Source organism: Aythya ferina, assembly GCF_964211825.1.
Source record: "Aythya ferina genome assembly, chromosome: 11".
Lineage (NCBI taxonomy): Eukaryota > Metazoa > Chordata > Aves > Anseriformes > Anatidae > Aythya > Aythya ferina.
In genome coordinates this window covers 20,276,449-20,301,595 of record NC_140307.1, presented here as the reverse complement: position 1 = coordinate 20,301,595, position 25,147 = coordinate 20,276,449, and the positions used below count along the sequence as shown (strand labels likewise).

The 25,147-nt window shown below is 33.7% G+C and overlaps 2 protein-coding genes across 5 annotated transcripts in view; one reads left to right on the top strand and one right to left on the bottom strand.

The window, feature by feature from the left end:
- Positions 1 to 6,927, top strand: part of FGF7 (fibroblast growth factor 7) — a 29,392-nt gene extending 22,465 nt beyond the window's left edge. For both annotated transcript variants that reach the window (XM_084532922.1, XM_084532921.1), the window contains 2 exons: positions 5,125 to 5,228; positions 5,765 to 6,927. In XM_084532922.1, coding sequence (XP_084389048.1) covers positions 5,125 to 5,228; positions 5,765 to 5,959 — 299 coding nt within the window. In that variant the 3' untranslated portion in view covers positions 5,960 to 6,927. The remainder of the gene's footprint in view (positions 1 to 5,124; positions 5,229 to 5,764) is intronic.
- The window catches only part of FAM227B (family with sequence similarity 227 member B), a 92,742-nt gene that overhangs the window by 63,829 nt on the left and 3,766 nt on the right, over positions 1 to 25,147 (bottom strand). For 2 of the 3 annotated variants that reach the window (XM_084532918.1, XM_084532920.1), the window contains exons 3-9: positions 24,610 to 24,677; positions 24,223 to 24,267; positions 23,006 to 23,110; positions 18,717 to 18,815; positions 17,883 to 17,984; positions 17,068 to 17,194; positions 14,564 to 14,695 (exon numbers count right to left, since the gene is read on the bottom strand). In XM_084532918.1, coding sequence (XP_084389044.1) covers positions 14,564 to 14,695; positions 17,068 to 17,194; positions 17,883 to 17,984; positions 18,717 to 18,815; positions 23,006 to 23,110; positions 24,223 to 24,267; positions 24,610 to 24,677 — 678 coding nt within the window. The remainder of the gene's footprint in view (positions 1 to 14,563; positions 14,696 to 17,067; positions 17,195 to 17,882; positions 17,985 to 18,716; positions 18,816 to 23,005; positions 23,111 to 24,222; positions 24,268 to 24,609; positions 24,678 to 25,147) is intronic. The other variant, XM_084532919.1, reaches the window with a different exon arrangement.

The window sequence follows — 25,147 nt, the reverse complement described above, 5'->3', positions numbered from 1 at the left end:
ATAGAATTGTTTGGAATTTCATGCTGACTTAATAGAAATTACAGTTGTTTTCAGTTTTATATGCCCATTTTCTTTCTTTTTTTATTTTTTTTTCTCTTTCTGGCTTTAATTTGATTTTTTCCCAGTTATTTCGTGGTGTATTCAAGTCTTCTTTTAATCCCCTTCTAAATTTTTACATGGATCCTTTAGAAAGTAAAAACTGAAAAACATAGTTTATATTTTCATTTTTATCTGATGATATATAAGACCTCTTTGTAGTTTGGCCATGTTGACTTCTCATCAGCAGCATCTTACCAATTTAAGCATATCTTTAAATAAATTCTGAATTTATTAAAATATCAAAAGAGTACTTAAATGGAATGATTTACATATAATAATTTTCTCTTTCCTATACTAGATTGGAAGCTTTTTTCCTTTTTCATGAATAGATATTGAAAGGATGAGAAGTTCTTACTTCAAAAGGAAGCATCTAAGAATGGACTTGATAAAATATGGCAGTGAATTGTATACTATTACATTGAGGTTATCCTTACAAGGTCTTCTGACTGTGCATTTTAGTTCGTCGTCATTTCTCTGAAGAATCTGATGCTACATAAACATTTAGAAACTGACAAAGATAAATCCCACATATAAGCCAGTTTAGTATTTTTTCTTTTTGTGTGGTGTATACCGTTTAGGAGTAAAAGTGCCTACAAATGTTACACAGCATAGTAGGTTTACTGGTTTACTTCTATTATCATTTTTCTGTGGATACAGATATTTACCTTCTTCCAGTCAACCAGCTAACTACAATTAAGCATGAAGACTTAAAGGTCAGCTACACTGTTCATAGCAGAGGAGTAATGAAAGTAATACGTTTTCATTCATGTAAATTCATGTCTTAAGGGCAGTTGAAAGTGGTGTATTAGAAAAAACACTCTTTAGCTTTGGAGAGATTTGCTTGACTCAGGTTACCATCCTTGCAAAGCTGATAAAGCTAATCTTTAGAGTATACTGATATTTTGTTGGTAATTTTAAAACTATCAGTTACTCAGAATCAATCATCTTCCTGCATTTGTAGAAAAACAAGATTATTAGGTTACTTCCCAGTAAACTAAATGTCGTTACTGTTGAGTCCCATTAAAGACTTAATGGTACAGAATTAAAAAAAAAAAAAAAAAAAGAAAAAAAAAAGAGAGAGAGAGAGATAAAAGGAGAGTTTAAAACAGAAGAAGAACAAAAGAAAACCTGAAAAGATCTCATAGAAAGATCTTATTCACAGACTTGGCTGAATGTAACAGTCAAAACTGTATTATGAAACGTATACACTAAGAATATAAGGATATAACCATATCAGCTCAGATCCAAATTTAATTTAGCCCCACATCCTGTTGGCAAGAATCCCCAGTAGCAGATAATACAGAACAGACAGAAGAAACAGGAAATATTGGTAGTTGACCAAACCTCTGGTTGAACAGAGTTATTACCTCTTGACACCTACTGACGTATTAGATTCCTATTTGAAAACAAACAAACAAACAAACAAACAAACCTGTCTTTTTGCTATTATGTAATTTTTCTTGTAGTAACGGAGTATCAAGAACACATACAAAATAAAGACAGACCAATGCGATTACAGTGCCATATGGTGTAGTATAATGTGATATGTTGGCTTAATACAGATTCTGAATGAAAATTAAATGAGGAAGGACAAATCAAATCACTTTATTTTAGGGATTTTATATTTTATTCTTTTGTATATTCTCTAGCAATTCCCTGCTTTAGTGACAAAATTATTAATAATATAAAAGCTCATTTTTATATTTAAATACATTATGAAATTATAATTTGAAGAGACAGTGATTTCCATTATGCACATCTCTTTAACCTCAAAGTTTGTGCTGTGTTTAAATCAAGGAGTTTAGAAGTTTCACAGTGATAGTATCTTGTAAATAAGTATTAAAGATTCCTTTAACTATTTCATCAAAGAACTTGATGCATATCAAGTGCATAACAGGTCTAGAGGAATGGCTGGTTACCTTATGGATCTAGTATGTTCAGAAGCACCATGTAAAACAGTTAAACTAGTGAAAGCTCTGTCTGTATTAAATTTAATATTACTCAAATATTCTTCCTGGTGGGAGACCTTCAATACTGGATGAGAAATTTACATATGTGATACAAGAAATGCTGATACAGATAAACTAAAAAACTTCCAGTATACGACTTCTCAACCATAGAAATCTCTATAGCTTCTGTACATAAAGGAAATAAAGGAAAGCATTTTGACTTCATTTATGTACATGATGGCACTTTGTAATTAACAGAACAAGCGAGTTCCACACAAAATACTATATACTGAAAGATCACTGATGAAATTCTCAGTTAACATCAGCTATCACAGTTATAAATAACCATAATGTCATACTTTCCCCAAAGTTTCCTAGAAATATTTCAATTTCCTATATGCTTTTATTTAAAAATATAATTTATTGTAGTAGTTCTACATTTCTGAAATGAACAGAATTACTGAGGCAGAGACTCAAGACGAAGAAAAGGGGGCTTACAATATGCTGTCTTATTGCTAAGTAACTTGGGTCACATGCCTTAAAATAGAATGAGGAACTTAGTGATGATTCACTTGCAGATCAAGTAAGAAAGTGCATGTGAGATGCTGCTTGAGAGACCTAAATCACAAAAGTGCTTTGCTGAAAAGGGAAAAAATCATGGTAGTTTCTCCTTTGAGGATTGATTAAGACACAACAGAACAGAAGAGACATGATCTAGATCTGGGAACAGAAAAACGAGTACTTGCATTGCCTGTGATAGGCTAGAGCATTCTGTGAAGAGAATCACAAGTACACAAGCAATATTTCCACTGACCTCTTAATGGTCTCTTTTATTTGTCTTTAACTTTGCTAATAGTACAACGTTTTTTATGTTACATATATATTGGAGAGTTCATGTCAGAGAGAGTTTAGTTCCCTCACTAAAATTTATGGAAAGATGCACAGAGAACACCTTAGAAAAGTGGGATTAAAAGACCTAAAAACATCTTTGGATGAGAATAAAGCAGAAAAAACAAGTACCCCAAACCAAAATATAGTAATTTCTACAAGTAGTATGTCAACTTCCACTTCATTAAACAGAAAAAAAAAAAATCTAAAATAATATAAAAATTCTAATAATAATATTGCTTTAGGCAAAAGCTTTTGGCATTTCGTTTTTAAAAGTAGTACTATTTCTTACTTCTGTGACTTCAGGCAACAGCAGCTTACTGAAGAAAACTCAGTTCCTATTAGCATGATTTGTTTTACAAAGTTATTCTGAATCTTTCATTTTTTTAGTTCTGTATAAATAGAAAATTCAAACATAGACTTAAAAAAAACAAACAAACAAAAAAAAAAAAAAAAAAAAAAAAAAAAAAACTCCTTAAGATAATGGCCAGCACAGGCAGAAGAACAAATGGATATAAACTATTGCTGAAAAAATGCAGATTGCAAATTACTACAGAGTCTCTAGCCATTAAAATAAATCAAACTCTGGAACAGACTTTGGCGGAAACACTGGGGCAAAGAAATAACAACTCCAATTTAGTATTGGAAAAGTTTATGAAAAGAGAATTATCTGATGCAATTCCCAGGCTAGCAGAGCACTGGACTTGATGACCCAGAGATCCCGTCCACTCTTATATTCTTTGTTTGGCTAGATGCAGATTTTCATCTGTTTTTCAGCCTCACTGTGGTTTCTCTAAAGAGAAATTTAAATGAAAGTTAATATAATTTTTGTAAGTTTCAGTTAGAAATTACCCTTTTTAAGAATTGTTGCTAGGCCTGCAGCAGAGTGGAACTTGTCAAGGAATTCTAAAAGCTTTACTTAAAGTTGGCTTAGCGTAAAGAAGTAAATGTGTTCAGAGAGATGAATGCCCAGCAGGGGACACACCAAGAGTAAGCAATAACAAGCTAGGACTGATCCATCAGTAATACCAAGGAAAAGGAAGAAGAGCAAAACGGAACAGAAGAGAAAGGAAAGGACAATAGGATATAGTAAAAAAATATAGGGAAAGAGAAATACCAGCAATATTCATGCCTTTAAAAACAAAACAAAACAAAACCAAACAAAACAAAACTAACCAAACGAAAACTAATTAATGAAAAAAAAATATGATATGTCGTAGCTGTAATGAGTCAATAAAAAAGTGAAAGAGAAAGAAACGAAATGTTTTGTTTGGAAGGAAGGTCATCTTTCAGGTGACAAACTAACACCACTCTCTTTTGCTCCCCCTTCCACACAGGTATAATTATAAACTATTGCTTAAAACAAAAAAAAATAATTATACTTAAGCTTGAAGACAACCTGGCGTTCCTTAATACCATGTACCAACTCCCTGCCTTTTCTGTCTTTTTTGTTTGTTTGTTTTTTTAACCTAAATATATTTTTATATTGCAGGTAACTTATATGTATTGTAGGAACTATAGAAAGGTGTTGAAGATATACATCATCCACGTGAAAATAAAGTAATTTATAGAAATTTGTAGAAAAACACCAAATGTCTTCTGTTTTTGAATAAATAAGTTCTTGGTGAAACTTTTAATTATTTTCAAATACAGGTAACTTTGCCATTTCTATCAGTCATAGAAGCATACAAAGGTCAAGCAAATACTTTATCTTATTTAAGTCACTATGGTCTGTTTTCTATCACTTGCAGGTTCTAAGGTTTACACTTGTTCAAGGCAGTGATACAGCTACATCAGTCTTCAAAATCAAGGCTTTACACAAATTCTATGAACCTTGATGGCTATGCTATGTATATAATTCTTTCAAATGAATCCTGAGTATAATAAATTCTAAGATACAATGGTTCTTTGAAAATGTAAATGTTGCTTGTATTAACATGGCAATTTCAGTAGACATTTAAAATTTATCATGTAATTTTTAAGTGGCCGTATGCAGATGTGGTCTCATAAAGAAGATTTAAAAAATCTAGCCCTTTCTTCACATGAATAAATACATGTTTTTTCTGTTTTCTAAGAACTACTGATGTGGATATTCAATAAGCACAGAAGTATATTCATTTAAATAAATCTTATAAATTGACTAGAGAATAAACAGACATTTTACGGTCCTTACTGTGTAACTTTGCAGGTATTCTAGAAATCAGAACAGTGGCAGTTGGAATAGTGGCAATCAAAGGAGTGGAAAGTGAATACTTTCTAGCAATGAACAAGTCAGGAAGACTCTATGGAAAGGTATGGATGCTAAATTCTCTTCAGTTGTCTAACAATCATGCTGACTTTTCCAACAATGATCATGTACAATCTTTAAAGAAATGTATTTTTAGCTGTAGCACCTACAGCTTCATATGAAATAGTTTGTATAAAATACAGTTTGTATAAAATACATTTCTAACATCTTAAAATGTATCCAACACATACCTAACTTTCATGCCCACTTAAAAAATCAGGGATCAGAATTTGTATACTTTTTTAAAATGTGAAATATTAATGGGGAATGTACAAAGCTATACTATCCAATACTCAGATTTCCTAAGCCAAAGTTTACTGAAGTAAAAGTTACATTTTCTGAAGTTACTTATACTTAACTAATATTACTACTAATATTATTATTTATTTAGCTTTCTTATTCAATTAATATATGTTAATAATATTAATATGTGGATTGTATGATGCATATTCTTCTCCCATCTTCCCCAATCTAATTATTGTATGATTCTTTTTAAGAAAGACATGTACTTACTTTACTCTAAATTATTTACTCTCAACAGAAAGTATGCAATGAGGATTGCAACTTCATAGAACTAATTGAAGAAAACCATTATAATACATATGCTTCTGCAAAATGGACACACAAAGGAAAAGAGATGTTTGTTACACTAAACCACAAAGGTGTTCCTATGAAAGGTAAAAAAACAAAGAAAGAACACAGAGCATCCCACTTTCTTCCTCTGGCAATATCCTAATAAAACATGATCTATAAAGAACTAGTTCCAGCAGGAAGATTATTTTTAAAGAAGACTATTTGACAAGGTATCAAGAGAGGCTGGAATACTACTGAGAAACTGAACAAGCTGGACTTGCGCATTTATGTTTATTTTTAAGAGACTACATGGAAAAGATTTGAAAATATACACAAAACGAGATTTGTTAACTAAAAGCTGTAAAGAATTCTAAAGAGTTGTACAATCATTATCTTAGTCATTGTAACTGGGTAGTTTCTTAAATTAATTTACCCTGAAGAATAAGTCATGACTTGATTATCTGATAATATTTTATTTAAAAAAATAAAAAATAATAAAAAAATCTATCTGTTTCTTAAATATGGCTGCTATAATAATAATAAGCAGATGATAATGTTGTGTAAAATATGTCAGACTTTAAGGCTGCTGGAATGAGTTGTCAGATTATCAAGTCAATAGGAAGTGTGGAGGCTGAGCAGTATTTTAAATACTTCCCCCAAGAAACTGCTATCCTATACATAAACTATATGAAGAAAAATATATAATCTTTTAAATGTCTATTGTTGTATTCAGATAAAAGAGTTAGTTTGGAAAAAATAAGTTTACTCTACTACAAAATGTTCCTATCTATTAATGAAACAAATACTTAATGCTGCTCTAAAAGATGTTTCAAAATAGTGTATGTAAAATAAGAATAGGAATAAATAATGTACTTCATCTCACTTTTCACAAAGTAACATTTTATATAACGATGAAGCAAAAATTCAGACATATTAAGGTATTTTATGTAACATATCCTATCGTTTGTATAATTCCTGTTAGGGCATACAGCTTTTAATGTTTTTGTTTGTTTGTTTGTTTTTGTTTTTGTTTTTTTTTGTTTGTTTGTTTGTTTTGTTGGTTTTTTTTCATCCTTATACATGCTTTTTCTGTTGTTACAGCATTAAACTTTATTTTAAGTTGTATTTGAACTTCATTGTTTTAAGTTATTTAAATATAAATATATTTAAGTTATTTATAAAAAAAGAAAAAAAAAAACTTATTAAGCTGCATCTGTTTCATATGCTTTTAATTCTAAAGGAATAACAAAATGGTCTGGCTGAGATGCATGAATTTTTTTCTGTGACCAGACACAAAGTCTAGTACACAACCCTCTTGCCAACATACATTGGATGGCAGACAAAAATGACAGCCTGCAGCAAATCGCACAATGGACATCTCAAAGGAAACAATGCAAAAACGTAAAAAATCTTCACCGCACACTCATGCTAATTGAATTTAATAGGAAGCTCAGAGTTATACTAGGTAAAAGATAGTTGCAACAGGTACTGAATAAATCCTCAAATGGTGAAACCTATACTCACAAGTACAGAACTATGTAAGAGCCTATATAACTGATCTGAACCTTCAGCTAAGATCCATGTGACCTGATGAAGAAGAGACATTTTACTTTTCTAGCTATTAAAGTGTTCAGCTAAGCCCTACATGACTAAAGAGTTATATCTGTTCAGTTTGCCTACAGTTTTCTTGGTATTGCAATTTCTGCTTAAAGATCACCAAAACTTAGCTAAAACAGATCCTGGATGATCACTACAAACTTGGGATGGAGTCAAGTCAGTTACCAATGGATTTATATGCTCTACTTTTCATTACAAGTGACAAGAGCCAATCATTTTTTTTCTACATATCAAGTCACTTCTTTGTAACTGCACTCAAGCAAAACTGTCTGCAACAATTCTCTTTAACAAATATATACTTTTTAAGAAGTACTTGTTTAACAGATACCGTGATTTGGAAATAATTTGTGATTTTTGACTTGCTAATATCAAACATCAAAGTGTAGATATAAACTAATCTATGCAGAAAAAATTGTCAACACAGCTACATCTGTAAAGTTTCGCTATGCTTTTGCCAGTTTATCTATTACTTGTTCACTAAACATAAGACTGTACTATCAAACTAAAAAATTTCTTTCAACTTTTGAACAAACAGTCTTAAAGGTTAGGACATATCCTTGTTTGTTTTATTCCAGTATCTTATGGAAAAGGTGAACAGAAAAGCTGGATCAGATCATCTTGATCAATTTTCAGAGTACTTTTAACTTAGAAAATCTCTTCTAGAAACAAATAAATTTTCAGCTGCCTCCATAAAAAAGGGTCTACTGCTAAAAAGAGAGAATGTTCATAGCAATGACCAGCAGTAGCAAACTATTAAAAGATGAGGATGAATCAAACAAAGGAGAGATTCTACTAGAGTTTAACAAGTATTATTCAAATAAATGCCAGAAATCCCAATAAAAGCCTTTCATATCCATTATACTACGATCCAGTCTCAACTTCCATCATGCAATATACCATACGGGAGGTTAAATGATTCATATGAAAACAAACAGATATACCTTTGAGGATATGATTTGGTATTAACCTTTATAACACTAAAAGTTCAAGAAAACCCAAAGAAAATGGGATACAAAAGCCATTGTACACTGTAATTTCTTTGTTATTGCTACAGATACCTTGGTTTTAATCTAGCTTTATTGTTTGTTTACCACAGATATTACAAAATATAAATAGACTGTGTTTCAGAACTGAAATATAAACTCCTGTGGTTTAAACAGCCATTCTATTTAGCTACCTTCAACAACTACTCACATTTCCCAGAAACTGTTCCATTACACAGGCTCTGAATTTTAATTAACAAGGTTTTTCTTATTTCTTATCTTTTGTATTAGTGTTGATAAATACACTGTGACACAGAAATGAGCTAATCTCACTTGGGGAATCTTATAGGAGACTGCAGAATCTCTATCCTTGGAGACTTTCAAGACCTGACTGGACAAAGATTAAGCAAATCAGTCTGAATTCAGTGTGAGCCCCACTTTGAGCAGGAGATTGATCAAGTGACCTCTTTCATCCTTCCAACCCAAATAAGCCCATGATTCTAGATTAAAGTTATTTTTTCTTAAAATAGCCATATAGAATTCAAAGTTCAACTTATTTGAGCAACTACATAAAACACATTTTCTATGTTAGGAAGATAATTACACATTTGCCTTGTAGTAGATCTATAATAATTTGTATACCGTTATAGGTATGCAAAGTGATGTAAATGCATTCCATAAAACAAGAGATAATGACAATTGGACAATTTCCATGACCTTTAAAAGATGAGATGTGTTATGGTATAATACAGCCTCACATTTAGTTTTCTGTATGAAAAAAGTATGAACTGCATGAAGTTCAACAAGGCCAAGTGCCGGGTCCTGCACCTGGGGCGCAATAACCCCAAGCAGAGCTACAGGCTGGGAGAGGAATGGTTGGAGAGCTGCCAGGCAGAGAAGGACCTGGGAGTGATGGTGGATAGTCGGCTGAATATGAGCCAGCAGTGTGCTCAGGTGGCCAAGAAGGCCAACGGCATCCTGGCTTGTATCAGAAACAGTGTGACCAGCAGGGCTAGGGAGGTGATCGTCCCCCTGTATTCGGCTCTGGTGGGGCCGCACCTCGAGTACTGTGTTCAGTTTTGGGCCCCTCGCTACAAGAAGGACATCGAGGTGCTTGAGCGGGTGCAGAGAAGGGCGATGAAGCTGGTGAGGGGCCTGGAGAACAAGTCCTACGAGGAGCGGCTGAGGGAGCTGGGCTTGTTCAGCCTGGAGAAGAGGAGGCTCAGGGGCGACCTTATCGCTCTCTATAGGTACCTCAAGGGAGGCTGTAGCGAGGTGGGGGTTGGCCTGTTCTCCCACGTGCCTGGTGACAGGACAAGGGGGAATGGGCTAAAGTTGCGCCAGGGGAGTTTTAGGTTGGATATTAGGAAGATCTTTACTGAAAGGGTTGTGAGGCATTGGAACAGGCTGCCCAGGGAAGTGGTGGAGTCACCATCCCTGGAGGTCTTTAAAAGACGTTTAGATGTAGAGCTTAGGGATATGGTTTAGTGGGGACTGCTAGCGTTAGGTCAGAGGTTGGACTCGATGATCTTGAGGTCTCTTCCAACCTAGAAATTCTGTGATTCTGTGATTCTGTGATTCTGTATCTATACTTTTCTGTACTTTAAACCAACACCATGCATGTCATCTGCAATAATCAGATTACTAAATGATTAATCAAGTCAATAATAATTGAAATACACTTGCCTACATTTTAAATGACTATCTGAAGAAAAGAGGCATTTTCTTTATAAATAAGATGGAACAAAATTTAAGTTCACATTAAATCAATAGAGTAATAAGAAAACACCAGCATTTCACACTCAGCAACCGGTATTTGAATGGTCTAAACATTTCATAAGCCTATGTAATTTAACTCCTCGATATTTTTTTAAAAACATACAAATTCCATAACATTTAACATATGTAGAAAATGAAAATGGTAGGTTAGTTGATTCTTACAAAATCAGGGAAACTCTCCTAATCAGAGTAGAGATACATACTCATAAATAACTATTATACTTTTTATATTAATATTTAATAACAAGAACCAAAAATTCAACTGTTTACATCACTAGATGAGTTTTAAAATGTTAACAGTTATTTATTTTTTTATTTAAAACAGGAAAGAAGCAGAACTTATTAAGAGAAAAAAAATAATTTCTCTGCGCTGTTAGCAGAAGATTAGGACTGTATTTAAACCAGAAACTCAGAAGGGAAAATATTTTAACATGACGTTCTATTAACTTTAATGATATTCAGATAGTAAAATTTCTGGAAAAGCTTTTTAGCAGTGTACATTTAAATTAACAGTCTTACATAGAATACAATTGCAGAATTTAATTATAAAAATTGTCAAACAATCAATCACATATCATTAAAGTTACCAAGAATTAAAACTTGAGCTCTGTAGATAGCTTTGCAATACCTGTCTGAGGAAAGCTAACTTGTAAATCTCATTCCAGACAATGAAATTCTGTAACTGCTTACTTTTCAGACCTAAATAAAGAAGACTATTTCCTTCAGTTCTGTTTAGAAGGCAGATTCTAGTTTACCAATATTGGTTTGTTTTATTAGGAAACGGTTTTACTAAGAGGCCCAGCACTTGACAAGTTTGACTCATAACACAGAGGGAAAAAAAAGAACTCAACTCAGAGGAAATTACTTCCTGATGAGAATAATGTTCCTTCAGCAGTAACCAGAAAATATTACTTTGAATGAATATGCATATGCTTGTCACATAAATTTTACAGTGCTTTCAGACTGAAGTCCAACACAGAATCACAAAATCACAGAATTGTTGAGGCATGGTGGAAGGCACCTCTGGAGGTCATCTGGTCCAACGCCCCCACTACAGCAGGTTGCCCGCAACCATGTCCTCAGGGCTTTTGAAGATCTCCAAGGAGGGAGACCCCAAGGAGAGCTCCATTGCTCTGTCACCTACACAATAAGGAAGCGCTTCCTGATGTTCAGGCAGAACATCCCATGTTTCAGTTTGTGCCCACTGCCTGACACCAGGCACCATTAAAGAGTCTGGAGCCAGCTTCTTTGCACACTCCCTTCAGGTTTTTATAAACATTGATAAAATCCTCCAGAAGCCTTGCCTTCTCCAGGCTGAAGAATGCCAGTTCTCTCATCCTTTCCTCATATAAGATGCCCCAGTCCCTTTATCATCAATGTGACCTTTATTTCATTGCCTCTCTTTAGTCCATGTCTCCCTTGTCCTTGGAAGCTCAGAACTGGATGCAGTACTCCAGGGGAAGGATCTCCCTCCCTATTCTAACTAATTCAGTATTATCTTCATTCCCACATTCCCATTATAAACATGTTGCTTTTTTATTTTTTTTTTAATAATAATGTTACATGTTTTAGTCAGAACTCAGGACAGACTCCCCTCACAGTTACAACAGGTTGTCTACACATAAACGCCATTTACTATTACCTTGGACAGCACCAGTTTTAATGGACATAAAGCAAGTCATTGGCTAGTGGCTGCTGAGTCATGATTCATCTACCAGCCTTTGAAACTTGGTTCTGCTACAGATTTCTCATATAACTTTAAGCAAGTCACTCTCGATGTCCTATTCCCTACATAAGAAAAACAGGTACAAGTCTGATATGTGCTGCTAATACATTAAAAAATATGGCCACACTAGTTTTACACTGCCATAATAATCTCAGCAGGGCTCTAGTCAGCAAAGAGGATGTTGCTGAGTTTCTACCCAGACTCACATTTCTGTCAGTGTACAGGACACCACTCTGTCACAGCCAGATTGTTCTGTGTTTTCATGCTAGCTAATAAGGCTAGCTTGTTATGTCTAAATGAGTTGCTGTGTATGCATAGTACAGGACCATAGTAATAAGTGTATTGCATAGTACAGGAACACTACATGCAACCTCCAGAGGAAAGAGAACATGTGGAAACCATGGACACTCAATTCTTGTGTAGGACACTAAATTCTTGTGTAAGATAGCTAACTTGCCTATACAATCAATTCCTATTGATCTCACTGGAAATTAGGCAACAGAGAGGATCTGGGAAAGCAAGAAGCTTCTCAGCAGTTTTAAGTAAGAACAAGAGATTATTAAACAAAAGTGAGAGCGTCCTGCAAGCTTAAAGCAATGTGGTAGAGCACAGAGCAGGATATTAATAGGAAGAGTTAAAATAGTAAGGCTGCTCCCTTTTATTTTATTTTCATAGGAAAAAACAAGTCGTTCTATCTTCTTTTGGAGCGAAGTATTAAGACCACATAGCTTCAGTGACTTCAAAAATTACTGCCATTAAAATAACCTCAGGCTAGAATTATTATTATAATCAACAGCTGAGGTGATTTATTGAACCTGCTGCACAAATAATCACTTTCTACTCAGTTTCATATTGTTGTTTTCATATACTAGCAAAGTACTATAAGGTTCAAAGGGCAAAGGAAATATGATTATACCAGAACAAAACCATTGGAATTTATAAGTCATGCAGATGTTTCCACTGGTTTTAGGTTTTCTAAAAGCATATTGTATTTTATACCCAAATGTTTATCTGACAATTGTCTTCAACAACATAGATATATTTCTGTTTCTAAAAACTGTACTGCAAACAGAGCAACACACCAGAAATGGATTTGGTAAACAAGAATTTCCTTTCAAAACCATAACTTGATGAAAATAACACAGACTTTCAATTTAAAAGAAACAGCAGTTTTTGCTTTATTTTATTTTTTCCCAATTGTACTTGAGAAGAAGTACTAAAGTAAAAAAGGAAAATGATTTAGGAAAGCTAACAGACAATATGTAAGTGAAAGTGAAATTATTCACTTTATTTAGCCACAGGTGTATGTAGCCAATCCATACAAAGATTCTACAAAGCTGTAATTTGTAGAGACCAAATCCTTCAGATTGTTATCAAGCAACTCTCCTTGTTGCTTAGATAGCCCACCCCACTAGGAAAAATCCACACCGTTCTCTTAAATCTACATTACAAGAGAAAGCTTTGTGAGAATGATGGCACACACTAGAACACTTCCCTGTCTCTTACATGTCCACAGAATTTCACTAATTCAAGGTTTCCTGAGTACAGCATGTTCCAAACTTTCTCTCCTAAACGTTAACGAGTACAAACCACTACCTTTTCTTAAACGTTTAACATAACTTTAAAGAAAACTTGTCAGTGTAATATTGAAAATGATAGAGGGTGGGGAGCAGGAAAAAAATTGCACAGAGATATCTTAGCCCATTCACATAGATTCCATCACTAAAAATTCCTAAAATCATTCTTCAGCTTAAGACTGGCTAAGAATTTCTATTTTATATAGCCAATCATACACTAGAAAATGCACAACCAAAGAATCACAGACTTCACTGCCTTAAATGACACCTTTGATGCAAATTTATGAGTTTTCATCTGAATTGTTTTGCAATAAAAATAAGGTTTCCTTACCTTGGTGACTGGATAGTGATCTAAATCCAGAATTAGGATGAGCCCATTAAAAAAAAAAAAAAAAAAGGAGGGGGAAAAAAAGGCAAAGATGGGAAAAGTTGGGGCAGAAGGAAGACTAAAAGTAGCAAGAGAAGACTGGCAGCCTAAAACAATGGCTGTAACTTCCGGAAGGAAAACTGAAACTTTAGACATGGGAAATATGATAGAAGAATCTAGCCAGCTTGAAGAAATAAAATGTCGGATTACACATTCAAAAAGGGAGCAAGCTAGAAGCATCAGCACAAAAAGCTTGAGATAAGATGTTAATACAGAAGTAGTGAGAAAAAACAGTGGTCTAATATCAAAGAATATTGCAGCCAAAGATCTGGTCCACCACGACAGGGAAGACAAAGGGGAAGACAGCGTAAGTGAGAGCCAGCAGCAAGAGAAAGGAATGGGAACAGTCATAAGTAGTAGAGGACATGACCTACTGAAACCATCAGATTTTACTAGCTGAGTCTTAGCTTCGGCAACTTCTTTAAATACCTTGTAAAATTGTTTACAATAAAATACAAGCGTCAGTATATGGGAGGATATATGCTTAGAGTTGATCCACAATTTATCATAAATTGCTACAACATTTTGATTCTGTGCAAAATAAAAATATTACTAGTAATTTATGCTGACAATTAGATTTTGCAATCTACTGTAAGTTACATTCCAATATTCACAAAGTAACATGCATTATGAGATAAAAAATGTTTACAAGACTTACAGGCTGCTGCGGATCTGGCAGATCCACGAGCCTGTATGTTAGCAGTAGCACCTTCACTATTAGGATTTACTGTGGAAGCCTTAAAGCTCTCAAGATTCCATTTCTCCCATACACATTTCCTTGGTTTCAGACCTGGAAAACAAAAATTAAATTTAGAAAAATGTTGGTGTTACTTCTGAAAATTACCCCATGAATCTTTCCAAATTAAATTAAAATTATTTTATTTCTTTCCTGACTCCAATGTTCAAATTTTTATGCCCATGCTCAACCTTAAGCTTAGGAGCCACGCCTGTTTAACTGAAATATAGCCATATATTTAAAGTAAACCAGCATCTTTATGGACAGATTTTGCTATCTCCTTTCTACTTCTGCTTGGTTTTGCACATGAACGAATATCCGTATTTTGTGGTTGTTCCAATTCCAGTAATTTAATACATTTGCATATTTTTTGGTGAGGTTGTGAATTACTCTGGCAGCAATACATAATTTACTTTACTCAGTGGTTTTCAGTATTCATTCCAGTAGAATTTTGCACAGCTCTCACACTATAAATTTCATGCAGATACAGAATCTCTGCCATAGCAATAGTCTTCTAGTTTCTTGGGGTTTTGTTGTTGTTGTTGTTATGTTTTGTTTTGTTTTGTTTTTCAGTCTGACTAAATTTTGGTTAATTCTGTCCATCATCTCTTTATAGTGGTTACACATTACAGACTCTACTGTGGGTTTATCCAGCTCTTCCAAGTTAAAGGCCCACTTGAGGTTTGGTGCACATAACCTTGAAATACGTAAACCTTCTCTAAATTAGATTTTTCAGGGTATTTTTTTCCATACATAATTTTCTCTGTCTGTAACTAAAAAGAAAATTCTGCCCAAGAAATGGTGACTGACATAGAGAAAGGTTTTGAGAAAATGTTTTTGTATTTTGTGTCTACTTCAAAAACATATTTCTATTGCATTTGTCAATCAGCTTCAACATACAAGATAATGAATTCCACATTGTTATGAAACCTGAATAAATGAGCACTAAAGATAGAAATCTGCTCTAAATCTACGTTTTGGAATGGATATTAAGTAACGTATACAATCTAAGAATCATAAACTCTTACTGTTAAGACAGTAAATACAGATATTTGATCACAATACTATTGCAAGAGAAGCTTCTAGTATAGGTACAGTCAAAGCACTGTAAGAATATTTTATACAAACGGACTGTTTTTTCTATAGGGAGATCAAGGAATGATCTCCTAGTCTTCTGTTTAACTAAAATATATATATATATATGATTACTATGTTCAGCAGCTTTTCTGGTAATAAGTACAGTTTTTCTCAGGGCTTGAATTTTAAGACTTGTATCCTGACTGCATTTATGTGCTTACCATAGATTCTTCCAAAATATTTCTCCTACAGGATATCATAAAGAAAGCAGTGAAATTAAATCTGCATTCATCAGTTCAATTATAAGCTATGTCTTCAGATACGATTATATCCTTGCTGGATAATTCTGCAATAGTTAAGCACTTTTACAGCTAAAACAGTTATTCCAGAACAGTCACTGCAGTAAAGCAATGACTGGGCTGGATTACAGACTGTATATAACCTTAAAAATAGAGTACTTTCTTTTCAGTGTCATCCTGATAATCACCACCTCTAAAAAGATTATCAATTCCTATCCACTCAAACTTTGAGACATACAAACTTTGAAAGACAGAGACATCAGAGCTCATATAGTTCTAATACAACATGAATAAGGGGGACTAGATTTTCAGATTTAACTTTGCCCTTGAAATAGCTTCATTTAATGGGGAAAATATTTAATTCTCATCTTATACATAATCTTATCAGGATATACAATCATCTTATACAGGAACATTTCCAAAAGTGTAGGTAGATTGTATCATGATAGAGAGATAGAAAGACAAGCAGGTTCTGTGAAATGTCTCACATTCTCAGCAAGACTTCCTCACTATTGAACACCGGAAGGTCCAGTTCAGCTTATCTCACCATGCAAATAAATAATTAGAATGTAGTATGCTTCCACAGGATCAGCTGCGTTCAGACAATAGAATACTAAACAGGTTTGCCAAGACATTTATACAGCATAGTTTAAAGTAGGTTACGTACTTTGTTTGACATTGTTTTGCCAAAAACACTTTGAAATGTCAGATCCAGTTTTATTTTTTCTTAAACTAGAAAGAGAAATAATGTCATGGATATCCAGCTCAGATTCTTTGTCTTCTTTCCAGACTACTGTTTTACACTGTTTATTCATATTTATATACCAATAATAAAAATAATAAAGATATTGTTATCAGTGCTATTACCAGCATTATCACCTGAGCACAGACTGGCAGCTTTGACAATAGTATTCCCAGTACTGAATTTTCTATATATGTATATCATTACTAGGGAAAAAAGCATTAGATTCTCACTGAAATGTACATCTGGTGGCCTGGACAAAATATGTCTCATAAAAAAATAAAACACAAAAGAACAACTACCAGTACCTGATATCCACTGAAAAATTAAGTCTACCAATCCATCCTTAAAATCATCATCAAAATTTTTAATGGATTCAGGAAATGCTTCACAGAACGTGACATAGATGACTTGTGACAAACAGTCAGGATACACCTACCAAAATAAGAATAACACTGTATCTACCCAGGTGACAAGAAGAGCTTTCATATTACATTTTTTTTTTAGTTAATGTAAAAATATTAAAGTGAAGTGTAGTAATTGCAAAACCATTCTGCTAAAAAAAAAAAAAAAAAGTACAACCTTTTATTACTTCTGTGAAACTTTAGGCAACAGTATCATCTGTAAGGGAACTGATTTGGGAACTCAATAATTTGCTTAGCCAATGTATAAGTCTAAGTCCCCAGATAAGACTCGGCTAGACAATACTAATTTAAACAAATTATGTACTTTGAATGAGTCGCTTAGGGCTAAAATTAGGATGCAGAATAAAGCATTACATTAATAACATATTAAGTATATTAATTTGTTAATATTTAGCTAATCACAATAGTTAATTAAAAACAAGAAAATTGGAAATATCTCATCTTTTAATATTGTATTATTCATGCATTATGTGAGCCAAAATTTGACTTTTGATAAAGAAGTGATAAGTTCTCTCTTTTCTTCAATATTTGTTTCCTCTCTTCTACTTACATGCATGTATCTCCAGTTCTATTTTGTACCAAATGCTGCCAAACTGATTACATGTAAATTTGTTTATGTGACATGTTAATAGTTTTTTGAGCCCAAATATAGTATCTCTATACATATCATTGAAAATACTACGTAAGTGTTCATTTACCTGAAAAAAAGTGTCTTTAGCCTCAATGGGAACAAGAAGAAAAAGCACCACAAAGTTTTCTGCAATTCTATCAAAAAAGTGGTCTTGATCTTCTTGGTTAGGCTTCAAAGGGAAAAAACAAATCAGGAGAGAATACATCAGCGTAAATTCAGATATTGTTGTGTGCTAATATACCGATGCAAGAGATTACTGAAGCTCATGTTTATTCACATATGATGGGAGGCATTGACAATGCAAAGGAGCACCACTTATTCCTAAAATAATTCCACCTCTTCCTACAATATTTTGTTCTAAATGTATTAAGAGTTTTTTTTTTTTTTTTTTGTAGTATATTGTAGTAGTTCCTGATTCAGAATAGCACTTAAGAACATGAGTTATCTGAAGCGTATGTTAAGTATATCAGCTAATAATTAAGATGGACTCTAAGTGCTGTACTGAATCAAAACCGGTGTACATAATCATAGTCTCCTACCATGTGAGTATTTTCCTTTTCTTCTTAATAATTGTGACTACCCAAGATAATAGAATACATGCATTATGTTTGTAACCTAAATATTGCAAAATCATATCCTATGTAAGTCCTAGCACCGTTACAACTGTGTAGACAATTTTGATCTAAAGGCATTGTAAGCATCGTGGTATACACCTGCTAACTAAAGTAGCTCATCATGTGCTCAACTACTGCTGTTTAAAGGTACATGTAAAGTTAGTCTTGGACCTACATTTGATGTAATTAATCTTAATTAGTAACTTGTTGCATTTTTCTACTTACAGAATCTATAGATTATTTCTTGGATAATAACAGACCAAAGAATGCTTTAAATTCATTCGTACCTTAAACTTTTGGAGAAACCACCACCAAAAAGAATCCTGAAACACTGAAATAGATGATTTTGAGAGAAACAAGCTTCTCCAAACTTTAAGAATGTCTTTCTGTCAAAACAACAGTAAAACATTTATTATATTGAGATTTAAAAACAACAACAACAACAAAAATAGACAAAAAGTACAAAGATTTTCATTTCGAACACAGTCTACAAGAAAGTAGGAAACTTCTTTCAGTTCAAGGAAATACTGATGGGAAAAAAGCTTGCAAAGGAAATGCTTAGCTTTTACTGAGAAGAAAAGGTACCTTTGGGTACCTCAGCATTAAGTTATCAAAATATGGGGACTGATCTGCATTTGCTGGATACCTGCAAATCTCTCAGCAGTTTAGTGCTTTTATTTTCTGTAAACCTTAAACTAAAAGTTTAAATATATAAAAATATATTATTGGATATATATATATTATCCAAAAAGACAAAAACTAAAGTATACAGAATGAATAAGACAGCAAGTCACATTTGTTACATTAAAATCCTAACACGATTAAAAATATTTAAAATCACAAATATTGTAAATTACCACAACAGCAAAGCAGATACAGACACTGGATTAACTTTGACATTAGGAGGCAAGCACTGATTCTAAATTGTGTCAGAACTCTGTGCAGAAGCACTAACATGATCTTGATATTCCTTGCATCTTGGTTAGCTCTGTACATTTGCACATATTCAAACAAAAATTTTAAACCAGTCCTACAATGACTTTTTAAAAAATGTGGTATTCAGAAAGCTCTATGAGGTTCTAGCTTCGTACTAAAAACAGAGCTATTAGGAATAGCTGTAGATTATAAACTCATATGAGACTTTTATCCAGTCTAAATAGTAAGGTCAGCAACCAGTCTTTGAGCTCCAAGACATTAACATTAGGGTTTATGAAAAAACAAAAAAACAACAAAACAAAACAAAACAACAACAACAAAAAAACAGTTTTATATTTTGTAGGACTAGAGATTATTTCTGTATTGATATTGTACTTTCAACTTAAACAAGAATATTTCTGTTTGTATTTAAATATTTTTACTCAGAAAAGTTACACTCATTCACAGATATGCTTTGTGTCTTGTCAGTGGGCCACTATTTAGACAGAAATTATCAAAGCTGCTCAGTTATCTGAAATTTAAATCCATCCTCCACACTGCACTACTCCTTTCAATCAGTGTGACAGTATTTGGACTGGGACAAATGACAAGAATTGACAGTTTCTTTCCTTTATAAGTATATTCATTCAGAAAAATGTAATATATAAATAACATAACATTTCCAATATTCTTCAACTGCTTTAACAGGATAGACCCGGGGAACTATAGGCCTGTTAGTTTGACCTCAGTGCCAGGGAAGCTCATAGAGTAGATTATCTTGAGTGTCATCACGTGGCATTTGCAGGAGAAGCAGGCGATCAGGCCCAGTCAGCATGGCTTTATGAAAGGCAGGTCCTGTTTGATGAACCTGATCTCCTTCTATGACAAAGTGACGCACTTAGTAGATGAGGGAAAGGCTGTGGATGTGGTCTACCTTGACTTCAGTAAGGCTTTTGACACCGTTCTCCACAACATTCTCCTCAAGAGACTGGCTGCTCATGGCTTGGACTGGCATATTCTTTGTTGGGTTAAAAACTGGCTGGATAGCCGGGCCCGAAGAGTTGTGGTGAATGGAGTCAAATCCAGTTGGAGGCCAGTCACTAGTGGAGTCCCCCAAGGCTCAGTGCTGGGGCCGGTCCTCTTTAATATCTTTATCTATGATCTGGATGAGGGGATCAAGTGCACCCTCAGTAAGTTTGCAGATGACACCAAGTTAGGTGCGTGTGTTGATCTGCTCAAGGGTAGGAAAGCTCTGCAGGAGGATCTGGATAGGCTGCACCGATGGGCTGAGGCCAACTGTATGAGGTTCAACAAGGCCAAGTGCTAGGTCCTGCACCTGGAGCACAACAGCCCCAAGCAGAGCTACAGGCTGGGAGATGAGTGGTTGGAGAGCTGCCTGGCAGAGAAGGACCTGGGAGTGATGGTTGATAGTCAGCTGAATGTGAGCCAGCAGTGTGCTCAGGTGGCCAAGAAGGCCAATGGCATCCTGGCTTGCATAAGAAGCAGGGTGGCCAGCAGGGCTAGGGAAGTGATCGTCCCCCTGTACTTGGCTCTGGTGAGGCCGCATCTCGAGTACTGTGTTCAGTTTTGGGCCCCTCATTACAAGAAGGACATCGAGGTACTCAAGCAAGTCCAGAGAAGGGCAACGAAGCTGGTGAGGGGCCTGGAGAACAAGTCTTACGAGGAGTGGCTGAGGGAGCTGGGCTTGTTCAGCCTGGAGAAAAGGAGGCTCAGGGGCGACCTTATTGCTCTCTACAGGTACCTTAAAGGAGGCTGTAGCGAGGTGGGGGTTGGTCTGTTCTCCCATGTGCCTGGTAACAGGACGAGGGGGAATGAGCTAAAGTTGCGCCAGGGGAGGTTGAGGTTGGATATTAGGAAGAACTTAATTGAAAAGGTTGTTAGGCATTGGAATGGGCTGCCCAGGGAAGTGGTGGAGTCACCATCCCTGGAGGTCTTTAAAAGATGTTTAGGTGTAGAGCTTAGTGATATGGTTTAGTGGAGGACTGGTTAGTGTTAGGTCAGAGGTTGGACTAGGTGATCTTGGAGGTCTCTTCCAAACTAGACGATTATGTGATTCTGTGAACATAGATTGTGAAATTCAGTATGTATAATACTATTTAATGATAAGGTAATTTTCATAGTCACAAAAGTATTTTTTTATTTTGATTAATAATAAATTCTTGTTATGAAAAATGGATCAAAAGTCTTGATTTCAGAGTATCTGATGACACCAGTAATCCAAATTAGTGACAGTTTTATGTTAGTAACAACTAGACTCATATTACTTTTAGGAATCTGTTCTTTTTCTTTATACATATTTCTTTAGCAATGCAATCCTACTGATGCTACATAATGAAGCAATTTTTTATATCCACTTAAGTTATCAAATTTTTAAAATGTTTCTATAATTAGAATCTAAATTCATCCTTAAAATAAATTACTTTTCCCCTTGTCATTAAATTTATATGCTAAGTATGTTTAATTATCTAATTTGTATTAGATTACATTAAATATTTGCATTTTAAAAATAAATATTAATTATGGATTAAAAACTTCCACTTCAAGGGAAAACTAGAAAAAGAATCTAATGTACTGTATCTTGGCCTTTCACAGTGCCATGAATTCTTACTCTACTCTACTACAAAATGACTTATTCAAGGAAAATGTTATCCTGGGTCAACTAACTGGCGACAGGAATAGAGATCACTACCTGAAGCTGATCACATACACAGGAGAAACATAGCTCTAAATTACCCCTATTTTTCAAACATTACTGAAAGCACTGAATTCACACACAAAGAATATGCCTTCTCATATGTCTGCTAGGGAAATAACTGAAGAATTTAAAGACATTGCTAATTCCCACTGAAACCAGTAAAAAAATAGAATAGAAGGGTTAGTGTTACAATAATACTGTAAACTGTCATTTACAAATCTCATGGCTAATTTAGTCCAGGTGGGAAAGCTTTACCTTTACATAGAAAAATTACCTCACATCAGTCATATAAAAGATGGGTGCATGCACACCAAAGGAATTAGCATATTGTCAAATAAATCCTTCCTTGCCTGACAAAACAGAACTGTTAACTAGCATTAATTAACAGTACACATGAAGCATCTTTCTCACATTTTTCTGTTGCAGGTCATATACAAAGTATAAGGAGTATCTTCACTTTTTAGGCCCTCAGGTGGGAGACAAGGATATACTAGAGTATGCAAAAAAAAACACCAAACAAAACAAAAAAAGCATGCAATTTAAGATGATGTGTAACATACATGCCAAAGGGGAATGAAAACAAAACAAAACAAACAAACAAACAAAAACCAAAACAAAACAAAAAGCATATTCTATATTGTAATTCTGGGTTTACCTTGGTTTTGAAATTCTTTTTAAGTTTAATATTAGTTTATCATTATTTATTTTAGTACTTTCATTATTGGTCAACTCTGGGACAAAGGACAGGGCAGCAAGAAGAATCCTCCAACAATAATGACTCCTAAACATAAAAAGCTCCTAGATTTGTCAGTTTTGTAACTTCAAGAAATGCTAACAGCAATACTAAAACATGTATGAAAATGAAACACGATGAATGAGTCAAAATATTTGCAATACTCCTTATCAGCAGCTTCTGATTAGGCTACTGAAACAAACAGTACATACTTGGAAATGCTGAGCTTTTATAACTAAGTTCCAAAGTTTTGGAGCTTCCAAATGTCTTGGTAATTCTAAAAGTTGTTTTATCTTGAAACCAGGGTAGTTACAGTTCTAAAAAGAAAAGAAGAACCTTTAGTAACTAAAGCTGATTATCATGTTCCCTTTGTGTTAATGTACAGAGAAAATACTATTTCAAACATATACTTTTTTTTTTTTTTCTAAAGTAAGAAAAAACTATTTCAAATGTAAACTTTTTTTTTTCTTTTCTAAAGTAAAACCTAAAGACTATTCTATAACAGATGTGTTCACTTGCTGGTGATGCCATTCTATAAAATATTTTCTTTAGTAGTTGCTTTATTTTATTACACTAAGAATCAGTCAAAATACATGAAATGACCACTGCAGTCTTTGATACAGTTTGTTTCTTGTGGATTTCTACTTCCTCAAAACTTTATTTTCTATCAGAAAATATGACTAATTTAATTCCATGTTTTTTGTTTGTTTGTTTGTTTTTTATAGTTGTTGTGCTTTTTGCTTCTTTCAACCTATATATATTATTTTTTTTCAATTTCAGATGATATTAACTATTTCTTGGCCACTTTGACTATATCTGCTCTGTCTTGTCAGCTCTGGTATGAGTTTCCAGTCATGCACAAACTTTTGATTGTCCATAAAGCTGAACTTTAATAAGCCAAGCTACAAATATATTTCCTTATGTTAAAATTTTTGCATCCCTCAACATATTAACTCTATGGGTTATTACTAATTTATGGCCCAGTTTGGGGAGTATTCACATTAGTATTTCAAATACCACATTCAAATATAAGAACTCATTTATGCCTGATTATGCCCAGAGTTTAACCAACAACCAAGACCTATTAGGGTTGAGACATTCCAAACAATCAAGAGACACATTTGTTCTTCTTCAAGTCCCTCGCCTAGCACACTGGAAAGTCACAGACACTAGTCTCCAAAGATGTGACTGTAATATGTCAAATGAATAATATTAATCGCCATACTTATACTATGTGGAATTTCCATTATGCAATATATCTAAAATAATATAGTCTAAAAAAATTGATACTGAATTCTGAATGAGTGAATCTCAAGAGTTTTCTTTCCCTTTGGTATCGGAGGTATTTCTCTGATTTCCAGTTTGAAGAATATTCATAAGACAAAATACTATGTAGTTTTAAAAATATAATTAATGTAATAAAGCTCACCTCTACGTTTCTACCTTTTGATTCCTCAACAATGTAGTTGGCAAACTGAAAAATGTTTAAATTCATAATTCAAAATTAATGCTATTTCACTGAATTATATAAATAGTATTTTCAGCTAAGACAATTCATAAAATGAAATGTGAATTTACTTGAGACTAGGAGCAATAGTTTAAAACTGAAAGTTATATGTATTACAAAATATCCTTGGAGATAACAAAGAAAAAACATTTTTCAAGGTTTTTTGTTGTTGTTATTGTTTTGTTTTGTTTTGTTTTTCCCACAAGGATACAGAGATAAATGTAATCTCACTTCTGGATCCAAGGAAAAGATTTGTAAATTTTGTCTTTCTCATTTAACCATTAAATAGAATTAAAAATAAGAATATACCTTTACTTTCTGCATCTCATTTGTCCGAGTCAGTAGTTTTTCTGCATCAGTTTGCTCAGAAGTAATCTCTTTAAAAAAAAGGCAAGTTTTAGCTAGAAATAGGGTCTGGATTGATGACTTTATGGATTAAAATTTAATCAGGAAAAGACTTTTCAAATATCTGGATCTACATCTAAATGTTTACATGCATAAAACTTAACACACTGTATCATCCCACTGCATCACTGGAATGATTGGAAAGCTTAAAAATACCTATTTTTATCTTTCTATATGTCTCATATTTTCTTTATAACACCAACATCTGTGGAGAATGACATGTTTTCGTAGTCACTTTGGTTAGGCATGAAACAAAATGATCTAGGCAGAACTGGAACTTTAGCTTATTAGATTTTTTTTTAATTACAAATTTAACACTTCACACTTACAAACTGAGGAAAAGCTGAAAACAATGATCTGGAACAGCACCTTTCATTTAAATAGTACCTAGAAAATTTGTAATGTGCACATTTTATTTTACTTAAATTTCTAGAATTTAGCA